The 21,106-nt window shown below is 47.6% G+C and overlaps 1 protein-coding gene across 2 annotated transcripts in view; it reads left to right on the top strand.

Moving 5' to 3' along the window:
• The first annotated feature begins 522 nt into the window (after positions 1-522).
• Sash1 (SAM and SH3 domain containing 1) overlaps positions 523-21,106 on the top strand; it is a 165,700-nt gene continuing 145,116 nt past the window's right edge. For both annotated transcript variants that reach the window (XM_060373698.1, XM_060373697.1), the window contains exon 1: positions 523-814. In XM_060373698.1, the coding sequence (XP_060229681.1) occupies positions 680-814 (135 nt within the window). In that variant the 5' untranslated portion in view covers positions 523-679. The remainder of the gene's footprint in view (positions 815-21,106) is intronic.

Genomic DNA, 21,106 nt, shown 5'->3' with positions numbered 1-21,106 from the left:
GCAGCAGGCAGCTTAAAGATTAACTTTCTGCAGTTTCCGCGGCGGAAGGCGCGGAGTGAAGAGCGCGATTGGGGACTTGTGCGGGGCCCGGGGCCCGAGGCGCGGCTGCGCTTTCAACAGGCGGTTTGTTGGCCCGGCCGAGCCTCATTTCCATGCAGAGCGCCTGACATCAGAGCACCTTTTGTTGCTAAACGCTTTCTTGAGCCTGGAGGGGAGGGAGTCGTGTGGAGTTGGAAGAGCTCATTCCGAAGAGAGGGGTCCAGGGCTGGCTAGCCCGGGCCCACGGGCGTCGCCGTCCCCCGCTGGGCCCTGCGCAAACTGGGCAGTAGAGGCGAGTGGTGTGCGGCTCGGATCCAGTCCCCGCAGCCGGACGCAGCGCCCGGGCAGCGGGGCTCCCGGCTCCCCCGGCCCGCGAGCTCCCCGCCGCAGCCAGTGGTGCGGACTCCGCTCCAACTACCCTGTCGCTGCGCCCGGCCCGGCCAGGAAAAGTTTCTGGAGTTGTCAGTCGCGGTCGCGTTGCCGAGTCCTGGCAGCGGGGCTTGTACCCGGCGGAGCCTGGGGCATGCGACGCGGGGGCGCGGCCCGGTGACGCCGCGGGCGGGGACCTTGCGCCCCGGCGGCCGACGCGCTGCTGCGGGCCGTGGGCAGCGCGGGGACCCGGACGCACCGGGACGCGGCCATGGAGGAGGACGCGGGAGCTGCCGGCCCAGCGCCGGAGCCCGAACCCGAAGTGGAGCCGGGTCGGGAGCCCGAGCCGGAGGCCGGCACGTCCGAGGCGTTCTCCCGCCTCTGGGCCGACGTGATGGGCATCCTGGTGAGCTACCTGGGGAGGCAGGCGCGGGCAGCGGGGCTCGCCCCTCGCCCACCCGTTGGGCACCCTTTCTTCTCTCCGCCGTCTTCTCTCAATATAGGGCTTCAAACTATAATTAAACACAAGAAAACCACCTACAGGTCACATCATAGGCACCTTTTGGACAATCGGCTGTAACCAGGGACACCTGCTTAGAAAAGTTGGCGTGGAAAAAGCCAGAAAGAGCAGATGTAAATATTTGGCGGGTGGACTCCTCATGGCCTCACGGTACCAGTGTTTATCCACACGGGGCTTGTCGTGTGCCCACGAGAGGAAAACAACCATTTCCTTATGCAGAACTGCCGCAGTGTTTACTTGCTCAGCCCTAAGCTCTTCCAGTTTGTAGAATTACAGGATATTTGTTTAATTTGTTTGGCACTGAAAACAATAGAACGTATATTGCTGAATCTGTGCCGGTAAGAGTTTCTGAACTGTCCAGTGACTAAAACCGCTCATGGATTTGGCTTAATTCTGGAAAGCAGTTCTTACCCACTGAGGATGAAGTGTTAACCTGCTACAGTCTAGGACCTTGCGTGGATAGGGTTTTTACACACAGACATGTTAGTCCACGTGAAGATTTCAGATCGTCAGATATGTGGATCATCCGAAAGCACTCGAGTTTACTCCTAGGTACTGTCTTTCCAACAGGGGTGGGTAGGCTTCCTCCTCCTCCTCCACCTTCTTAAGCAGCAGTCTCTTTGGGAGCTCTACAGTGTGTGTTTTCACCACAGTTATAAGGTCCTGGGCTCTGAAATGAGTTAGCCTGGTTTAAATCCCTGCCCTCCGACTTGCTGTCTGCAATTACCTCGGCCAGGTCATTCACCCCTCCTGATTCTCAACACTGCAAGGACGGGATAAGAGGCTTGCATCCTGGCTTTTATGAGAGGCCCTGGGTCGGTGTGTGTGAGGTGCTCAGCGCACTGCCCTATGAATGGTAGACGGTCAGTGAACATAGCTCTGTGTATATATAAATACATACATACACACATATGCATTTATATATAAATTATAATATATATATGCATTTTTTCATCTTTGTGGACATCTTGGTGTACCCCATTTTCCTGAGTTAAAGATACCTATCTGTGCTTTAAAATATAAAATAACAACGGACACATTTACCTATGATAGAATTTTGTGTATGTATGCTCTCTAGCTACACCATATATTTTGGATTTAAAATTAACTGCGTTTTCTAAGACTTCTCTGATGGATAGGACGCTCATTCCAGGGCAGGTTTGAAAGTGGTGTTAGACAGTTTTAAGTTCACTATGCAGATACATTATCTTGGTCCTTGCCCAGAGCTCACTCTGAATTTTCAGCTGCAGTAAACACTGGTTTGATAGCATCGCATTGCATCCTTTAGGAGGGTGTGGGTTGGGGGTGGGGTGGAAGGGGTTGCTGATTGTACTGAGTACTGTTTGGGGAGGGGGTGGCATTGGCAGGTGGTACTTTGTGAATATTTGCTTTTCTTCCCCTAGCAGATTCCAGTACTGTTGGGTTAGTTGTAACAGAGTGTTCCTTGGCTGAGTTAAAAGATGGGGTGGGGCTCTAGAAGATCAAACCTGTTATTCAAAGAGCAGATGCAAGAGAAAACAAAACAAAACAAACAGATGCTCTTACTCAGCACGGCGTTGAGTGTGAAGCAGGAGAACAGGTCATGTGGCCCCAACCTTACCCTGTCCTTTATACAGCCTCTATTTTCTTTGGGACAAGTGTTGGGCATTCCTCAGTCAAAGGCAGAGAGGGAGACCTGGCTGCCTTTCCTGTACATTCTAGGGGGAAGGTCCTGTGTTAAGAGGAGGGATCTTGCTATCACAAGAGACCTGTCCTCCAAGTGTTTATTAAAATATGCATCTTTGGGGCAATGTGTCGAGACACAGAGGTGACTTTCGGGTCGCTTGGTTCTTGGTTCTTGAGGCACAGTCTCCTTCACTGTACTTTTAATTGTGGGATTCCATGGTCATCTAAAGGGTATGGCCGATGGCTTATTGTACCTTGTTAGTCACGGGGTCTGGCTGACCCAGCCCGCTGCCTGACACCCTAGTAGGCAGGAGCCCTTTTAGGTAGAAGACCCCATCTCTGACGGTGCTGAACAGTGAGCGATGCTCCCTCCACCCCCACTTCCCTAACAGGAGCAAGGCTTGCGGGGGGGGGAGTGGAATTTACCAGTTATAACCTGGGGAAGCCTGTGGCGTAATGTCGTTAGTTAACTAATTAGTTTTAATTCAGTAAGCAAGGTATGACTTTTTGAGTTCACTAGAACACATTTTGCTTATAAATTAATTCAGTTTATGCACAGTGAAGCAGCAAATAACTGCTTTCAGATAATACTTAAAGAATAATAAAACATGGAAATGAAGTAGTGATAGAATAAATAAACACTAATAAGACAATACAGAAATAGTGAGTGAAGAGAACGATTCATGAAAATATCTGCTTGGCTTTCTGGAGAGTGGAGTCAGTATCTGAATTCAGCTTCAGTCTCCAGTGCCTGGAATTAACTGGGTGCTAAGAGCATAAATGTGTCAAGCTCGAAACAGAGGTGTGTACTTCTTAAATGTAGAAGTCCCGTTAAAATATCCTTTATGACAGAGTACTTTTGAGGGTACTAATGGCGTCTGTTCCAGCAGAAGCTACCATTTGGACAGTTTCATCAGGCGAAGCGAAATCTGAGTGCTCCCAAGGTAATGGCAAATTGTGAAATGCTTGTGAGCCCTGAGCGTGAATGTGCCGTTCTTTTAGATAGCACCACAGTGTGGCCAGGCTTAGCTTTTCAAAGCATGGCACCTTTACCGCGACATGCGTCAACTTACGTCCGCCCAGAAGAGTGGAGTAAGTCCGAGTCCTGTGAAATTATGTCCTCTTTACCGCCCCTCTACCTTCTACCTTCAGTTTTTTTGGTGGGAATTGCCATGATTGTTTAGATGTGGTTATATATGAAAAACTTTTTTGTTTTGTTTTTATTTTTTCGGGGACTGTTTATCCTTGTGGGAAGTTGTGATGCTCACTTAGCTTTGACCTCTAAGGCCGAGCCAGGCCTCCTAGCTACTAACTGGATGGAAGTTTAGTAAGAACTTATTGTTCCCAGGATCCTGTAAGACACACTTCCCCCAAACCTAAGCTTCCTCTGGTCCCTGTGGTCTCTACAGTTTGTCCTCAGTTCCCCGCACTGCACAGAAAAATACCCATTGTGTAGAAAGATCCTCTGAGTCTTAAGCAAGCTGTAAAAAACTGCCCAGTAAGCATGACTCCTTAGACCTATTATATTTAGCTGTCTGGCTATTTACTTCAGTTCCAAAATGAAGCAGAACCCAAAAGCTAAATGAATGAAGAAGGAAAACAAGTGAAAGAATCCATTCTTTCTCTTGGTCGGGCTGAGTGTGGGGGAGGAGGGGTGTTAGTGAGACCCTGAGGGGGTCTTTAGAATGCTGACTCCTTGGGGAACAGTTAATTTACATGTACCGTGGGAGGTGTCTTGAGTTAAGCTTATCAGCTAAAGGTCTAATTAAATTTACACATTAGAATGAGAGTCTGGGACTGGGGAGATGAAGCTCAGTGGGTAGCGTGCTTGCCTAGAAGGACCCCAGGAAGTACATACTGTCCCGGTGTGATACTCCCAGCCTTCCGCTGGAGGCAGAGGCAGGAGGGTCAGAAGCTGAAGGGCATCTTCAGCTCCTATGACTTGAGGCAAGAGGTGGGGGAGGGGGAGGGGAGAGCCTTGGTTTAAAATGTGCTGACCTCATCCGAAGCTTCTGCCTTTTAATCGTCCGGAAGCCCGTCTTCACGTGCACAAGATGCAGAGGGTGTGGTGGCACACACCTTCAGTCCCAGGGGAGGCAGAGGCAGGCGGATCACTGTGAGTTCAAGGCCAGCCTGGTCTACAAATGGAGCCCAGGACAGCCAGGGCTACAACCCTGTCTCAAGGAAAAAAAAAGCAGAAGTTGCAGGGTGAAGTGGTGGGAGGGTCATGAGGTCCTTAAACTCTGGCTTAGAGTTGAGGACCTGAAGGGCCCCAGGTCAGTCTGAACAATGGCTCAGTCAGGTAATCCAGAAGGTTACTTGTCTTCCTGACATGCAGTTCTTAAAAACCAAACCAAACCAAACCGAAAAACCCGAGAAACAAAAACCAAAAAGGCCCAAGCACTGGGCGCTGAAGGGGGTTTGCACTCTGTTCCCCGTAGGATGCCGCCTCTGGCCACCCCCTTTCTTGATCTCCTCCCATTGGCTTTCATTTGCCATTCTCTGCCTTCTCCTCCATCACTGACCCTTCCCTCTTCTCTGTGTTTGCATGTGGCTATCCGGTGGAGGCAGGCCTCAGCAAGCATGAGAATGGTTCACTGCTGCGCTGAGCCTGCACGTCTGTCTATAAGTTTACCCTTTCACTAGTTATGACCAGTCCCAACAAACTGTGCCTGTGCCCCCAACCAGATATGCCAATGAAAAAGACCAGTAATGCCAAAGCAGAGGAGGGCAGTGGATTCAATGTTGCCACATTGGGACAGACCCCAAGTTTGTCTTTGGGGTACAGACTTAAGGTTTAGGTTTAAATAGACCGTAAAAGCTATGCACAATGCAGCAGTCCTGGTCAGGTGTGCTCCTGGCCACTGCTGACTTATCCTTGCCTCTGAGGGAGTCCTGCAGGCTGGTCTGTTGAGTTGGTGGTCTGCTGATCTCTGTGGGTACAGCCATGGATAATTGTCCTTGTCTGTCGAGGGAGGTTTCACTCTTCCGGGAACCTAAGATGACTCAAAAGGAAGGGCTTAGGAGGTAAGCTGTCTCTGCACCTTTGATGAAACAGATAAAAAAATGAGCTCAGAAGCCTCAGGCTTTCTTCTTGCTTTTAGTTTCTCTGGGCCCCGGAGAGGAGCCCATGCATTGTAGTTAGCAATCTGCTTCCCAGTGACAGGATCACTGCTGGCCTCACTGTGCGTTTGAGAGGTTAGCCTGGCAGAGAAAGCGCCTGCCTCGCTGAGGAGTGTGGGACAAAATCGGGAGAGACCAGACCGTTGAGGTGGGCACAGCCTTTGATGCTCACCTTCCTGCTTCAGTGAGGAGCGTGATTTTTAACTTGCCTGGGACGCGTCTGCGCTTCAGAAAAGGGCTCCTTGAAGCTGGGGTGTAACCCGGTGGTGGAGTGTTCATTCAGCATGAGCAAGACCCTGTGTTCACTCCCAGGTCTCCCCGCAAAAAGGGCAGGGGGAGGTGTTAACGAGGGCCACGAAGGAGATGGCCCATTTGGGAAAGTGTCTGCCTCAGCAGCAAGAGGGCCTGAGTGTGGGTTCCCAGCACCCATGTGTAAAAGCCACACATGGCTTCCTGGTGAATCCTCAAAGGACACTGGCTAGCCAGGCCTGTCAGCTGGGGGCTCCTGGTTCAGAGAGACCCTATCTCAAAAGATAAGGTAGAGAGATACAGGAAGATAAGTGCTGTTGACCTCTGATCTACCTACCTACTTAGCCCCCCCCCCACGCACACACACATGCACGTACGCACAGAGGCACACAAGCACCACACACCACATACACAGAATTACATTCAAGAAAAAGAAAAACGTCCTGTTGGTGGTAATAAATTGGCAGTGACTCTAGAGGGAGAAATGAGGCACTTAGAGAAGAGGGTTTTCTAACGGTAATGACAGGAAAGTCCTGTGGTTTGGAGACTGTGTCCGTGATCCAGGTAGAGGTAGTAAGCGTAGGGGCTACACATATGTGCGTTCCGTCCTTGTCTCTCCTCCGCCTTTGTCAAGCCCAACATTTCACTCAGCATCACAAGAGCTTAAGGCTTGTTCCCCACCAACCCTTCAAAGCTCAACCCTGCTGCCTGTGTGTATAGATCCGACGCGTCTGAGTCCTCCTCTGCCCTCCAAGGGCGCCAGCACACACGTGCACAACACATACCAACAGAGACAAGCACACGTGCACACTAGAGATAGATCTTGAACATTTTTTATTAGACTTTATGATGAGTGTCCTGTGTGGCCAGAAACTATGTAGCCCAGGCTGGACTCAAACTCACAGTTAGTTCCTTCTACCTCCTGAGGCTGGGTTTAAAGCGTGAACCACCTCATGAGGATGGTTGAGAAGCTCCTCTGTAGACGGGGTTGGACTCCTTTCTTCTGCGTATCCACAACTGCCTGCTTGTATAATTAACCTGAAAAAGTTCATACTTGCTAGAAAGCAGGGTTTTTTTATAACTATAACAAGAAAATGCTGTAGTTTGCTTGGTTGGTTGGTTGGTTTTGAGTCTGCAAATCGAGCCCAGGGCCTCATGTGTGCTAGGCAAGTGTTTCAGCCTGTTCACGTCTTCCTGACTTAAGGAAAACTTTAAATGCTGGAGGCTAGAACTTGCCATGAGCTATCCCATTTAAACGAGTGGATGCAAGACCAAGGCTCTAAGAACGAACCAAAGCGTCAAGCTGAGTCTTGAGGGAAGTTGTATTTCGGTAGCTACGGCACTGCCGCGCTTCAGAAACATTCTCATTCATTTAATTGCCTTGGTAATGCGACCAGAGCGGGCGGCTGTGTGTCCAGCCAGCTGCCTGCTGTCTCTCCTGCTTTGTTGAGCAGCATTAATTCTTTATGAGGCGGGATGCCACCTGGAGACAACCTGTCCTGTGTCTTTCTAGGCACATTAGGTCATGTGCTCTAGACATCTCCATCCAAGAGACTGCGCTGCTTGGCGGGGTAGCTCTGACTCAGAAAGCAACACTGGATGCTGGGATAGCTCTGGTTCTTTGTAATCAGTATTTTTTTTTTGGGGGGGGGGGTTGCCCATGTCTCAGTTTGAAAGCTGCCTAGTAAAAATGGGAATCACTTGTATTCAGACTGCGTGCTTTCAAACTGAGGTTGCCCATGTCTGCAGAGATGCCCCACTATTCTCCTTGGGCATCTTGAGATTCCGTGCCTGCACAGTTGACCTTAGTGCTCAGCCCAGTGTCATCTCCTCCCCCACCTCCTCCTCCTCCTTCCTTCCTCTCCTTTTTTGAGATACAGTACAGTCTACTCTGTATTACAAGCTGAGTTAGAGCTCACTATGTAGTCCACCCACGCTAGCCTTGAAGTAATCCTGCTCAGCCCACAGAGCACTAGGAGTGCAGATCTGAGCCATCAAGTCAGATTTTTCCTACCGTTTTGAAGCAGGTGGCGGGGGGGGGGGGCGAGGAGAGAGGTGGAGAGGAGATCGGTGCTGGTACCTGTGTGTGGCTTCCCTCTCTCTTAGTCCGCAGCTAGTAGAAAAGAAAACGAACGGCTGTATCATGTACTTTTAGGTAAATGCCTTTCAGGATCATATTTTGTCTTTCTTAGTGTGTCCTACATCCTAGCTACTTTTAAAATTTATCCTAGGTGTCTTTGACTGTAAATCTTGCTTTGCTATCTCAAATGCCCGTTTCTTACAGGCAGTGTGGAAACAAACTTTGTGGCATGTGCCTAGAACCTTAGCTCTTGGGAGGCTGAGGCAGGAGGATTATGAAAGGCCAGCATAGGCATAGCAAGACTCTGATTCAAAATATAAAGAAAAAAAGACAGAAAAACGAAAATAAATGCATGAATCATTTCAAGCTATTAACTTGTCAAGTTACATGCCAAGAAATGTGTCTTTTAAAAATTTTCTGTATTCAAAAGAGAAAACACATAAATGCTATTAATAGCTAGGGTTTTCTCAAGGCAAAATGGTATTTGTAGTGAAAATGTGATTTCTGTTTAAAAGTTATCTAAAATGCTATTTTTACTTCTCATTGTGTCTAAGTAGTACAATAATGTGAAAAAGTTTTATTTCTAAGTGTTTTTTAAAAATAATTTATTTTTTATTTTATGTGTATTGGTGTTTTGCCTGCATGTATATCTGTAGGTCTCAGATCTTGGAGACAGTTGTGAGCTGTCGTGTGGGTGCTGGGAATTAAACCCTGGTCCTCTGGGAGAACAGTCAGTGCTCTTAACTGCTGAGCCATCTCCCAGCTCCTCCTAAGTGCTTTTAAAGAGAAAGATCACATGGTTTTTATTATACTTAGTTAAGAAGTTTTTATTTTCTTAGTTTATTCTTAGGCTGAATCTGATGTAGCCAAGGCTGGCCTCAAATTGTAAGTGTAGGACAGGATGGCTTTGATACAGATCTTTCTGTCTGTGCCTGTCACGTGCTGGAGTTGCGGGTGTGCCTCACCTTGGCCGGGCTGCTCGAACTTCAGGCCTGCTCTGCCGCCACACCCAACCTCACATTTACAATTTAGTTTTATTTTATGTGCATTGGTGTTTTGCCTACATGATGTCTTGTGTGAGGATGTCAGATGCCCTGGAACTGGAGTTAAGACAGTATGAGCTGCCATGTGGATGCTGAGAATTGAACCCGGGTCCTCTGAGAGAGTAGCTGGTACTCTTATCCCGAGTCATCTCTTCAGCCCCTACGTTTATTTATTTTTTCTTTAATCATTGAAAAAGCAAATAAACCCAACCTCATGTGTAATATTCAAATCATGTCAAAGCCACCCGCCTCCTCTCACACTGTTGATTTTTATAGTGAAAACGTCCAGAGTTCTTTCTTCTGGCTTTGGGAAACAGCGCAGACTGTAGTCTGTAGCCCTCCTGCCACCCACATCATGAAGAACCTTTTTCTCTAATCTAACTGTAACATGGTACCTACAACTCAGCTTCTCCTCCACCACCTGGCTCTGCTAGCGGGGGTGGCCTGGGCTGACCACCATTCTTTCTCTATGAAGATTTATTTTACTTATGAGTCTGTGTGTATCTCTGTAGGTTCATGTGCACACACAAGTACAGGTGCCTGTGGTGGGGGCTGGAGGGGTTGGATCTCCTAGAACTGGAGTTTGGGCAGTTGTGAGCCCCCTGAGGTAGGTGCTGGGAACTGAACCTACGTCTTCTGCGAGAGCAGCAGGCCCTTTCAACGGCATGGCCCTTCCCCTGGCCCTGTCGATCACTTCTCTCAGCTTACGTGAGATTGACTCCGTTGTATTCCACATGAGTGAGATCATGCAAGAGAGGTTTAAGTGAAGAAGATGTATGTTACTGGCGTGTTTTGGTTTTGTGTTGGTGTAGGAGGCGGGCCAAGGTTATTTCTGAGGAACACTGGGCCCTCTCCAGGAGAGACCTGTGTGTCAGACATGTTTAGGCTTCCTGTTGTCCTTAGAGTCTGTGCTGACAGCATTTTAATAGCGACTTAATAGAAACAAACAATATGGTAAAAGCCTCCAGTTAACCAATGAGTTTATTTGCTGAGGGTCTGTGCTTTTAGGACAAATCATAACCCCCTAATGTATTAAATGTTTCACCTACATACTTTTTTGGGTGTGTGTATATTTATTTATTGATGCAGTAAGGTCTCATGTAGCTCAAACTGGTCTCAAGCTTGCTATGTGGCTAAGGAATGACCTTTAACCTCTCCTTCTCCTGACACCATCTTCCAGTACCCACAGTGTGCTGAGAGTGAGCTGAGAGTGAGCGAGCCCAGGATGCTGGGGCTGTATCTACTGATGCGCATCTAAAGAGACATGTTTGAATGTAAAGAAAGTGTCCAGAAGAAATTTGACATCCGGGGCAAGTCTGTAAAGAGCGTGAATGAATTACGCAGGAGAGGCAAAGCACTTCATCTCCAAGGCACATCTGATTACGACTGCAGATTTATTGAAAACTTTCTAAGAATGTTTATATGAGGCCATGCCTGTTGGGGTACGGCCACCACTGCCTTCTGCAGCATGTTGGTGGAACCCGAGTCCCGTGCGGTGCCCAGGTTGTAAGCTAGTGGACGGACTTTGTAACGCTAATGCGCTGTAGCCATTTGCCCTGATTAGAATGTTAGGAAGCCGAGGCTTTATGGTGAGTATTAAATAGGTGTTAAATGACTCATTCATAAATGATGTAGGAGAGGAGAGGACCATGTGCGTAGCTTTAGCGCTCGCCAAGAACGACGTCTTGTTCCAGCTGAGCGGGGAGATACCCTGACACCCGCTGATGTTCGGCTTCAAGCCCCTCACTTAGCTGGGTGGCGCATCTCTGTCTGTGTCTGTAGAGGGTGGGATGCCCTGTAGATGACAGTGGTCCTGAAGTCATCGGCAACCCTTCTGGTCAGTGTCCTCAGTGCTGGGATTCTCTGGCCAATCCATGCAGTCCTAGCTGCCTACCAGCAGTTTCCTTTGTTGGCTGCCTGTCCTGTAGCCACATAAACGGCTTGGGCTTCCTGCTTTCTTTATTGTTGTTTTTTAAAGTTAACATTTGCTGGTGTGTATTTGTGAGTGCACATGTATGGTGCACAAGCGGAGGTTTCCTCCTTTTGCCATGTGAGTTCTGGGGACTGAACTCAGGTAGTCAGGGTTGGTGTCGAGTGCCCTTACACACTGAGCCATCTCCAGCCCCGAGGTTTTAGTTCCTACAGTTCAACAGTGGCTGGTTGAGTCTGGCTTCTGCAAATCTCCCGTTTCCAGGGTTACCTATTTCATCTTGTGTGTTTGCAAAGCACCCTCTCAGTAGACCACATACAGGTGAGGTGGGCTTTGCTGGTGTGGGGTCTTCGTGAGCCTGTGTTCGGTGTATATGGGTGGGGTTTGGGGGTTGTGCATGTGTGTGTGCAAGTTATGTTCCTGTCTGTGCATGTGTGTGCATACATGTGTATGTGTGTGTGTTTATGTATGTGTGTTTACCTTGTTATTATATTTCTGAGACTGGGGCTCATGGAGCTCAGGGTGACCTAGAACTCACCATCTAGCTGTGTCTATCTCCAGGGTGTTTGGATGATAGGCTTACACCTCCATGCCCAGTTTGTGAAGTATGGGAAATCGAACGCAGGGTGATGATGGTGGTGGTGGTGGTGGTGGTGATGGTGATGATGGTGGTGATGGTGGTGGTGGTGATGATGATGGTGGTAGTGATGATGGTGATGGTGGTGGTGGTGATGATGATGATGGTGGTGATGATGAAGATGGTGGTGATGGTGGTGATGATTGAATTGTTTGATTTAGTCTGAGGGTGAGGAATGGCGGGGGTGGTATACATGCCATGGTGTGAGTTTGGAGGTCAGAGGACATGTTGCCTGAGTCATTCTCTGCTTCCATCACATGATCTCTGCTTGTCAGCCTTGGTGGTAAAAAAAGCCTATATCCACTGAGTTATTTTAGCTATCCTGTATCTTCCTTTTTTGTTTGTGTTTTGTTTTTTTAGCTGTGTGTGTGTCTGTGTGTCTGTGTGTGTGTGTGTGTGTGTGTGGTGTACTAGCCAGAGAGTTGCCCACAGTCTGGTATTTTTTTTTAACCAGGCTGCCTGGTTCTGGAGAGGATGAGTGTTCTCCGTGGGTCAGGGTGGCAAACTAATCCCTTACAGGGGAACAGAGCATCGCAGAGACACACTGCCTTCCTGAGACTGTTGCTATACTGTGGCAGCTCTGGAACGTCACCACTAAGTCTTGTGACTTCCAGTCTGTTTTGTTTTGGAAAACAGGAAGCCCCACTTCCCCGACATTGGGAAAGACAGTCTCCTGCTGTTTCAAGGCAAAATAGTGTTTCAAGCCTTAGAGTCGTTTGTCCAAATATGAGGTTTGGCTTTATAAAAACATCAAGACTGCAAGACACATGAAGCTATTGTTTGTCAGCATGTAGATATTCTTGCAGACAAGTTTGGGTATGCTGCTTCAGGTCTTTACATAGGGAGAAGAAAATCCAGGGCAGGAATTGCTCAAGGGCAGCAGGTAACCCACGGCTCCCGAGATCAACCAAAGATCAAGTGTGCAGTCCAGAGCTCAGAGGTTTGAATCCTTCATTTGCTAGTCATGTCAAGATAAATACTGAGAGAATTATGCAATGGAGTTGGCAGAGCCCATTGGTAAGGCTCCAAGGGTTGTTTTGGTAGAGAAATGACTTAGCGATATAATTGGAGGAGTAGGTGGTGCTGGCATCCCACCTTCTGTGGTCCTGTGAGAGTCTGTGTCAAAACAAGCTGTGACTGCCGAGCGAGCATGCTGGGGCCGCTCAGTTGTCACTGTTGTACACCTAGGCATAGCTGCACACTGAAAAGTCTTATTTACTTTTAGGCTAAATCCTCTTTGTTGCTCAGATTGAAACTCCTGGCCTTGTGTAATCCTTCTGTCTTACCCTCTTACATAGCTGGGTCCAAAGGCATGTGCCATTGCATGTGGCTTCTTATCCACTCATTAAAACTAAGGGTGATGAGCATGATTTCTCCCTTCCTTCCTTCCTTCCTTCCCTCCTTCCTTCCTTCCTTCCTTCCTTCCTTCCTTCCTTCCTTCTTTCTTTCTTTCTTCCTTAAATTGAGTCATTCTTTAAACAATTTTTGGAGATAGGATCTTGTGTATGCTATATAAGCACTCTATCAGCTGAGCTTCCTTGTAAGCCCTAAATCCATCTCCTTTAGATCGGTTGACAGTTGGCAAACATCTTTTTGATTTTTTAATGCCATGCTTAACCTATTGTTCTTGGCCTTTTTATTAATAATATATAAGCTCTGTAATTTTATATGTGACATTATTTATAAATACATATATATAATATATAGCTCCATATATATATATATATATTTATAAAAATATAAAATGGAACTACAGAGAGGCTTCTTAAATAGAATTGATGTTTTCTTTTCTACAAACCAAAACAAGTTAGCAATTCAATTGTCAGCATGTCCCCAGATTCTTTGGAAGCCTTTACTGATTCCTACACAATGCTGCATTCCAGGCATCCTGGAAGCCACAGCACTCCTCTACAGGACAAAGGACATCCTCTAGTTTGCCACCCAGACTTCCACTGTTATTATTTTTTTCCCAAGGAGTTTGGTGGGTGGTGATATTTTTGTATCTGTTGTAGGATATTCTTCTTGGAAAATAGGCTGCCACAAAGACTTGCATCTATCTTATCTTTCTCTCTCTTTCTCTCTCTCTCTCTCTCTCTCTCTCCCTCTCTCTCTTTCTCTCTCTCTCTGGTCTATCTAATTGCTGTGTACCCTGGAGGAACCTCACCCCTGTTTGTTTGTTTTGTTTTTTGTTTGTTTGTTTGTTTTGTTTTGTTTGCTTCCCCAGGTTCAGGATTCTGGCAGTGTGTCACTCTTCTGGGTTAAGACTTGCTTTTAAAACCCTTTAAACAAAGATACTATAGGGCAGAAAGAATAGGTGACCTTGGACAGCATTAGACACTGCCACTGAGCACAAACTCAGTGCCCAATAGTGCAGCATCTCTTCGTGTGTTTAACCACCCCAGGGACCCTTGAGGCAGTGCTATAGATACTTTGTTGAAGTCTCAACTCCTGGAGGCTTATGGGTTCTTTGTAGATTCAATCAAGTTTTAAGATGGGTCATTAGGGTGATTTTCAGTTATGAATGATGTCCCTTACAAAGGAGAGATTTGGGCATAGTCACAGACAGGCAGAGGGTAGGTGGCATATAAAGAGACCCAAACACCACATGGAGATTCATACTGGAACCTATCTGTAGCTAAGCAGAGCCCAAGATTTGCTGGCATGCCGCTAGCTGGGAAGGAGCCAGGAAGTCTCCTGTTTCCACAGGTTTCAGAGGGAAGCCTGACTTCTGGTCTCAGCAGCCGTGAGACAATACGCTCCTGTTTGAAGCCCCGTGGTTGTTGGCATGCAAAGGCCAGCTGTAGGACACCCCTATAGGTAGGTGAGTGCTATGGCATTGTGCTGGTGTGGCATGGAGCCACGGGAGGAGGCAGAATCACTTTGTAGGGCCCTTCGCCTTGACCAGTGGGAAGAAGAAAATAGAGAGGAGAGATAAGCAGAGTAGCACAACAAAAACCTGTCTGGGACACTTAGAAACAGAACCGGCAAGAGCTATTTATGGGGCATGAATGGGGGAGATAGATAAGTCCTCTGGAGTATTTAGTCAGGACACATACAAAGACTCTGGTTTGGCATCCAGCACTTCGTACTGGAGTCTTCTCTGAACTGAACAACTGGACTGGGCCTTGGGGAGAAATTACAGTGTGCCTGTCTCCTGCCAAGTGTGTTTGAGGGATCCCAGTGGCCTTACCTTTTTCTTTACTGACTGATTTGCTTGTATTTATTATGAAGTGAGGAGGGACCAAAGAAAGGTGATGGCAGGGAGCCTGAAGAATGCCTTTGAGCTATCTTAAGCTTAGTTTTCCAAAGAGGACAACCTTTTGCCTTTTTGTGCCCATCTCAACCATGACCTAAGGCAGAGCTAGGAGAGGGTATGGAGAGAAAACCTATCATACAACCCAGGCCAAAAATGAAAAGTGTCGTTGATGCTAGATTCTTAGTGGGTAAACTAGTGCGGGGCGGGGTCCCTGGTAAAGGATTTGTGAGGTGGAAACGTGACTCCAGTGAAGGCCGTTGCTGGACTCACCCTTCATGGCAAGCGTGATTGTGGTGGTGTGTGACTTCTGCTCCTGAGTTAAATTCCCTAACCCTTGGAGTTCTGCGGGGCCTGTGCTAGGGAGGGGATGCCAGGAGCTTCTGCATGGAGTTCTTTGTGTTGAGAGCCCTCCTGGCACCACGCGGCCCTCTGACGTCATAGCTGCGCCCACGGCACAGACATCCTGCCCGTGACACCATCTTTGGGAGTTTAGAAATCACTCCCAACCAGATTGCTAATGGTTAGGGAGGAACAGAAGGGAAGATGTGGAGAAAATGGAAACAATTTATAATGTCTTTTATTCCCCGTAGAGGCTGTGCTGGACATTTTAATTAAAACTGAATAGGTCATCCAGTCATTTTAAAATTCATTTTAATCTCTACTATTCACCCAGGGTAAATGCATTTAGAGAAGTGTCTTCATGCAGTAATATAAAAATGGGCAGTTAGGAAAATCAGGTCTCCTGTATCATCTGTAGCCAGTCCTGTTAGGAGTTTTCTGCTCCCTGAAGAATCACTGCTCATGGTCATCCGCTTCCAGCCCAGTGACTCAAGCCAAAACCTCCATCACTTCCCCTTGGAGATTACGCACAGCCCAGCACACTTCCCATTAACCAGCTTTGCATTTGCAGAGGAAAGGCAAGACTTTAAACCTGAGGCTGAGGTCTGTGAGTCATGCTTCTAGAGGAAAAGGTCCCCAGAAGCTTGAGAACATGGCCCACAGCTGCCACCCTGTCGTTGCCAGTCATGTGACTGCAGAATGTCATTGGTCTGTGCAGGGAAGTGTCTACTCATAGAAAGACAGTGTTGTTTAGAACTGAACTTACCAACGGACATGAGGAGTGGAGTGTAGACACCTCATCGGTGGAGCGTAGACACTGTACTGAAATGCAGATGTTTCCTGTCCCGAGTCCACTCATAGTTTATGATTCAGTGTTCAGGAACATGGGGCTAGTTTGCTTTGGTTAGGGATAGGAAATGATAAAGACCAGGAAAGTTTTCCTTTAAGGCAGGATCACGGAGAAAGTAAGTGCTACCATAGGCAGGGTACAGCTATCGGACCAACACCATTCACAAGAGTTCTGGCAGCTCCAAACTTGGTAAAGTGTTAAGAAAGTGCAGCAAAGATATTAGCAAAGTCAAGAACGTTTGATGATGGACAAAACCCTCTCCATCAGGTCCTTCAGTGTGTCAGTGCCAGGGTGTTTCTAAGCTGTCTGTTCCGTTCTACGATTTCCAAATTTAGACATTTCTTTTTGGGGTTGAGGGCTTGTCACTCTGTCCTTGCTGTGTCATATCTCTGGCTGTCCTGGTACTAGCCTTGAGCAAACACAGCATCCTCCTGCCTCAGCTTCCTGAGTGCCAAGTTTGCAGGAATGTGCTGTCCCATGCAGGTAATAAACTATTTCTCATTTCTTTCTTTTTAAAAGTACATGTTCTGACATTGTAAAAATTAACCTTTTCTAATATCCACATAATCTTCATTTATTTTTCTGTGTAATCTTTATGATATTTACTATTTGTGTCATGTGTTTGATATTCAGTTTTCTGCAGGCCTGGGCACCTGTTGGATTTTGTTAGATCAATTTCTTCGATCTTGTTATTTTTCCCAGGGCCTATTGAGTATTGGGGGTCAGATCAGCACAGAGCTGTGAAGAAGGTCACACTATCATCCTTGTCACTTGTCACTTGCTCCTATTTCTCTCTCTTAGGAACCCTTCCTTCCACAGTCCTTAAGCACCTCCTGTGTCTTGATCCTCCCTGAGGTAGTAGCTCAGGTCAGGGGTGTTTTACCTGAAGGAGAGGAGTGACTGGAAAGATGGAAGTCGGTTTTGAGGGCGGGATGTTTAAGAAAGAGTCTGCTGAGGCAATGCATTGTAAGATCCAGCATAAGGAAGACTTGGGTGTGTGGGAATATAAAATAGAGCAAGCAGAGCCTCATTTACTGGGTTCTGTCTGGACTTGGAGAGGGGAATGGTGGGTTTCTCTGACTGATTAGCGGTGTAGACCAGGAGGATGAACTCAGCAGGTAGTTAGTGGTGGCCCTGGGCTCTGTCCTTCTCTTCTGCTAACTTCCCTCCCTTTATTTTCTATTTGGGGCATGATGGTTGTGGAACTAGTAGCTAGCTCATAATCGGAGTTTTTCTGGGCATTTAGGATATACTGCCTTGTTTTGCCCCATCCCCCTTTTCTGTGTGTGGCTTTACTTTTAGATTGATTTTTTTTTCCTGAGAGGGAACATCACCCATAGTGTACAGAACTCTGTCACTTACCTTATGGAAAATGACCATGACAGTGGACTTCTTCTGAATTGGACCATGGAGGATGGAGAAAGAGTGGTCCTTCAGTGACTCAAACATCAAAAAAGCAGGCCTCATCAGTATTTTGAATTGCATTTTTGAGTTCATTGTGAAAAGAGACAGGATAGAAATGTATAATGCATAACATGTTTCGAGACTGTTTTGTGTGTTTATTTATTTATAAATAAACAGCATTTCTCTGTGTAGCCCTGGCTGTCATAGAACTGTAGACCATGCTGGTCTTGAACTCAGAGATCACCTGCCTCCTGAGTGCTGGGATTAAAGGTGTACCACTATGCCCGGCTTCTGTGGGTATTTGCTCTACTTTTTAAAAATCACATTATTTTACTTCCACACGTGCCGTGGTGACATGTGAAGGCTAAAGGAGAAGGAGAAGCTTTGGGAGTCAGTTCTTTCCTTCTATCATCCGGGTCCTGAGTATGGATAACTCAGATCTTCCGGCTTGGAGACAGTTGTCCTTACCAGCTGAGCTTTCTTGATGGCCTGTGGCTGTGTCTTAAATGCTGAGTTCTATAGTCCTGTATTATCCTACATAGTCCTATATAGTTATATAGGGCTGAGCAAGTAGATGGCGTTGTCCAGGCTCCTTAGTGGTTGGATTTTGGATCTATGGTGACTATCATGGAAGGTCACTTTCAAGACAGAGTGTCAGTTTCAAAGGTCCCAGCAGCCTGAGTTTGGTGGTTACAGTTAGTGAGTATGAGAGATTTGAGCCTGGGTCAGAGAGCGAGGCCACATGGTAGATGCTGCAGCTAGCCTGTGGTTTGAAGCCCCAGGAGGATTTAAAGCAGTCAACATTCTTGGAAAGTCACTGACAACATTTAATCTACTTCAAGTGAGACATGTCAGTGGCCTGAGCCAGGTTGGAGTTCTGGAACTGTGGAATTTGTGAGGGAGGCAGACTCCCTAGGTTTGGGTGGGTCGAGTACCGGGGTGGGGAGGTGAAAGAAAATGGACAACTAAGGATCTTAATGAGATGTTTGTGTGGTCGTCTAGGTGGACTGGTGTCAAGGGCGGCCATAGGCAGTGAATATGCACTCAATGCTATTAAACGGCTCTACAGTGAGATTTTAAAGCTTCCCAGCAGACTGCCCTGCTGTGACTGTTGTCTTCCCCATCAGAACGTCAGCTGGGAAGATTTCGTTAGGACAGTCTCAAACTTGTAGCAGCCCTCCTGCCTTTACCTCTTGAGTGCTATGTCAATGAGCTATGCCAAGATGCCCGGTTCCTACCAGTCTCAGCCACTCTGTCTATGTCCCGTCTCCAGTGGCTTGAGGCAGGCGCTTTATCACAGAGCCTCTATGCTAGCCCTACAGAGCTGGCTTCAGTGAAGCAGAGGACTCCTTCTTCCTGGGCAGCACCAGGAGCCCCGAGGTCATGCTGTCTTGTCAGCAAAGGGCACTGTGATTTGTGCCACAGTGCTGGGCTTGCACCCATGTTACTCACAGAGATAGGGGCTTCCTTGTAAGATTGAGGAGAGAGTGAAGGTGCGAGGGAGATGCAAGCTCAGTTAAAGAGACCCTGCTGTGCAAGGCAGCATTTGAAAGGCTGAGGCAGGAAGACTGCGACAAGTTTGAGGCTAGCTGGGTTGATCTACATAGTGAGTTCTGTGGCACAGCCCCTGTCTCAAACCAAAAAATAAGTCACTGGTAATGCTTAGCATCTGCTTTAGCTGGGACAGAGAGGCCGAGATGGAAAGGAATGACACATTTGCATTGTGGTGATCTGGGTACCTGCCGGAGGGAAGGGATGTCCTGAATCTATGCAGAGGGTGAACACGATGGCCGTTCTTCATATGAGTGCACCCACAGACATTTCTGTCCTAGTCTGCTTTCTGTTACATCCAAGTGCATCCAAGCAGGTAGAAATACCTCCAGTCATTCTCCCATCCCTTCTTATCTTTCCAAATGGGATTTATTTCTCCACGAGTCTCTTGGTCCTCCTGGCAAGTACAGTGGCCAGAAGTTGTATGGACACCCTTGTATGGTGTGGTCCTTTTTTTGGAGTCCCAGGGACTCTCTTACTCACACAGGAGCATCCTCAGCTGTTGAAGAAGGCCAGACACGCAGCCTTGAGGCCCTGCTGCATGGCTGGGGTGATGTGATGCACAGCACATGTTACTGGGCTATTGCAGTGGGAAGTTTGTTCCTGCTAGCTAATCCCTAGCCTGTAAGTAATGGCACTAGTGCAGTTTCCAGGTCTTAACCATCATTTCAGATAATTTAATGAACCCTTCTGTTTAAATGTCCACTGTGATGGGTGGTGATGGTTAGAATTGTGTTAGACTTAATTATGTCAGAAATCTCTTCAGGGGCAGGGTGCATGGCTGAGTTGGGAAAGCGCGCGCCTCGCATGCACGAAGCTCTGGTTTGATCCTCAGCACCTCGTGAGTGTGGTGCTCCAGGGGGTCCTCAACCTTGGATTATACACAAGTCCAGCCTAGGCTACATGAGACAGTCTCAAACCAACCAACGAGCCGAACAAAATGTAACCAAAACCCCATTTTTTCTGCCTTGAAAACTCTTGTCACTGTTCCCTGCGGGGGGTTGGGGGGATCAGATGGACCTTTCGTGGGTGCTGCTATAGAAAAGCAATGCCCTAGGCCTGCTCCTCAGCTGTTATTCCTGCTGAAGTCACTGTAGCTGGGGAAGAGACCCTGTGTTCACAGCTCTCTAGGGCGTCCCTGCCCCAAGCACAGCCCAACACGATGAGGTGTGGGGACTGTTATTATCATCCCATTTTACAGATCACGCAGCATGAACTTGGATAAGAACTTGGGAATTCTGCCTTCGCCACCAGCACCTGCTTCCACCGCACGGTGGATGCTTGAGTCTTTGTTACAGCAACATTCCCATCCCGTAAGAGGACACATAAACCGTCGCTAGCCTATGGGATGGTGGTGTCCATGATGATCAGGTGCTAGCTTGCCTTCCAGTCCAACAACAGGAACATCTGGCGGCATCTTTCCTCTGTTCTCTGCCTAGGTGGGATGGGTGAGTAAAAAGATGGACAGGAAGGGGGACTGGGTGAGGAGACAGGCTCCACAGAGCCTGAGCTCATCAAGACACCAGAGCAGAGAACATATGTTAATGCCCCATACTTGCTGCTGTGAGTCTGTGAGTATCAAGAGACAGGTTCGATAGCTCCTCTATCCAGGGCTACTCCCCTCTATCCAGGGCTACCCTCCCCCTGTTCTAAGGAAGTGTCAAAGACAAGTATAGTTAAGGAGTGGGCTGGGATGAGCTCCTTCTCTTTCCTCTCCGTTTCCATATTTTGGGGTAGTGGTCCTGATGTGTGTGGCTATTTTTAAGTGAAATCCAGGAAGTGGCCTGGGAGGGAAATTCTTTGTTTAACAGTATCTCTTGAGTATTTCAATGTGCCAGGCCCTCTAGAAGAGACAGCAAAGGATGCATGGAGTCTAGACAGACACACATGCTGGGCATTCTGACCAGCGAAGAGAAGACACACCTTCACAGTGCTATCTGTCTTTTGCATCATTCATTCATAGTCTTATGGGGCTCATCTACAACTCCACTTAAAAGACGTTGATGAGTAAATTTTGGATCCTCATGCCTTCATCTTCCCAGTGCTGGGAT

This window comes from Meriones unguiculatus, chromosome 20, assembly GCF_030254825.1.
Source record: "Meriones unguiculatus strain TT.TT164.6M chromosome 20, Bangor_MerUng_6.1, whole genome shotgun sequence".
NCBI classification, from domain to species: Eukaryota; Metazoa; Chordata; class Mammalia; order Rodentia; family Muridae; genus Meriones; species Meriones unguiculatus.
This window is presented reverse-complemented; position numbering and strand designations above follow the sequence as displayed.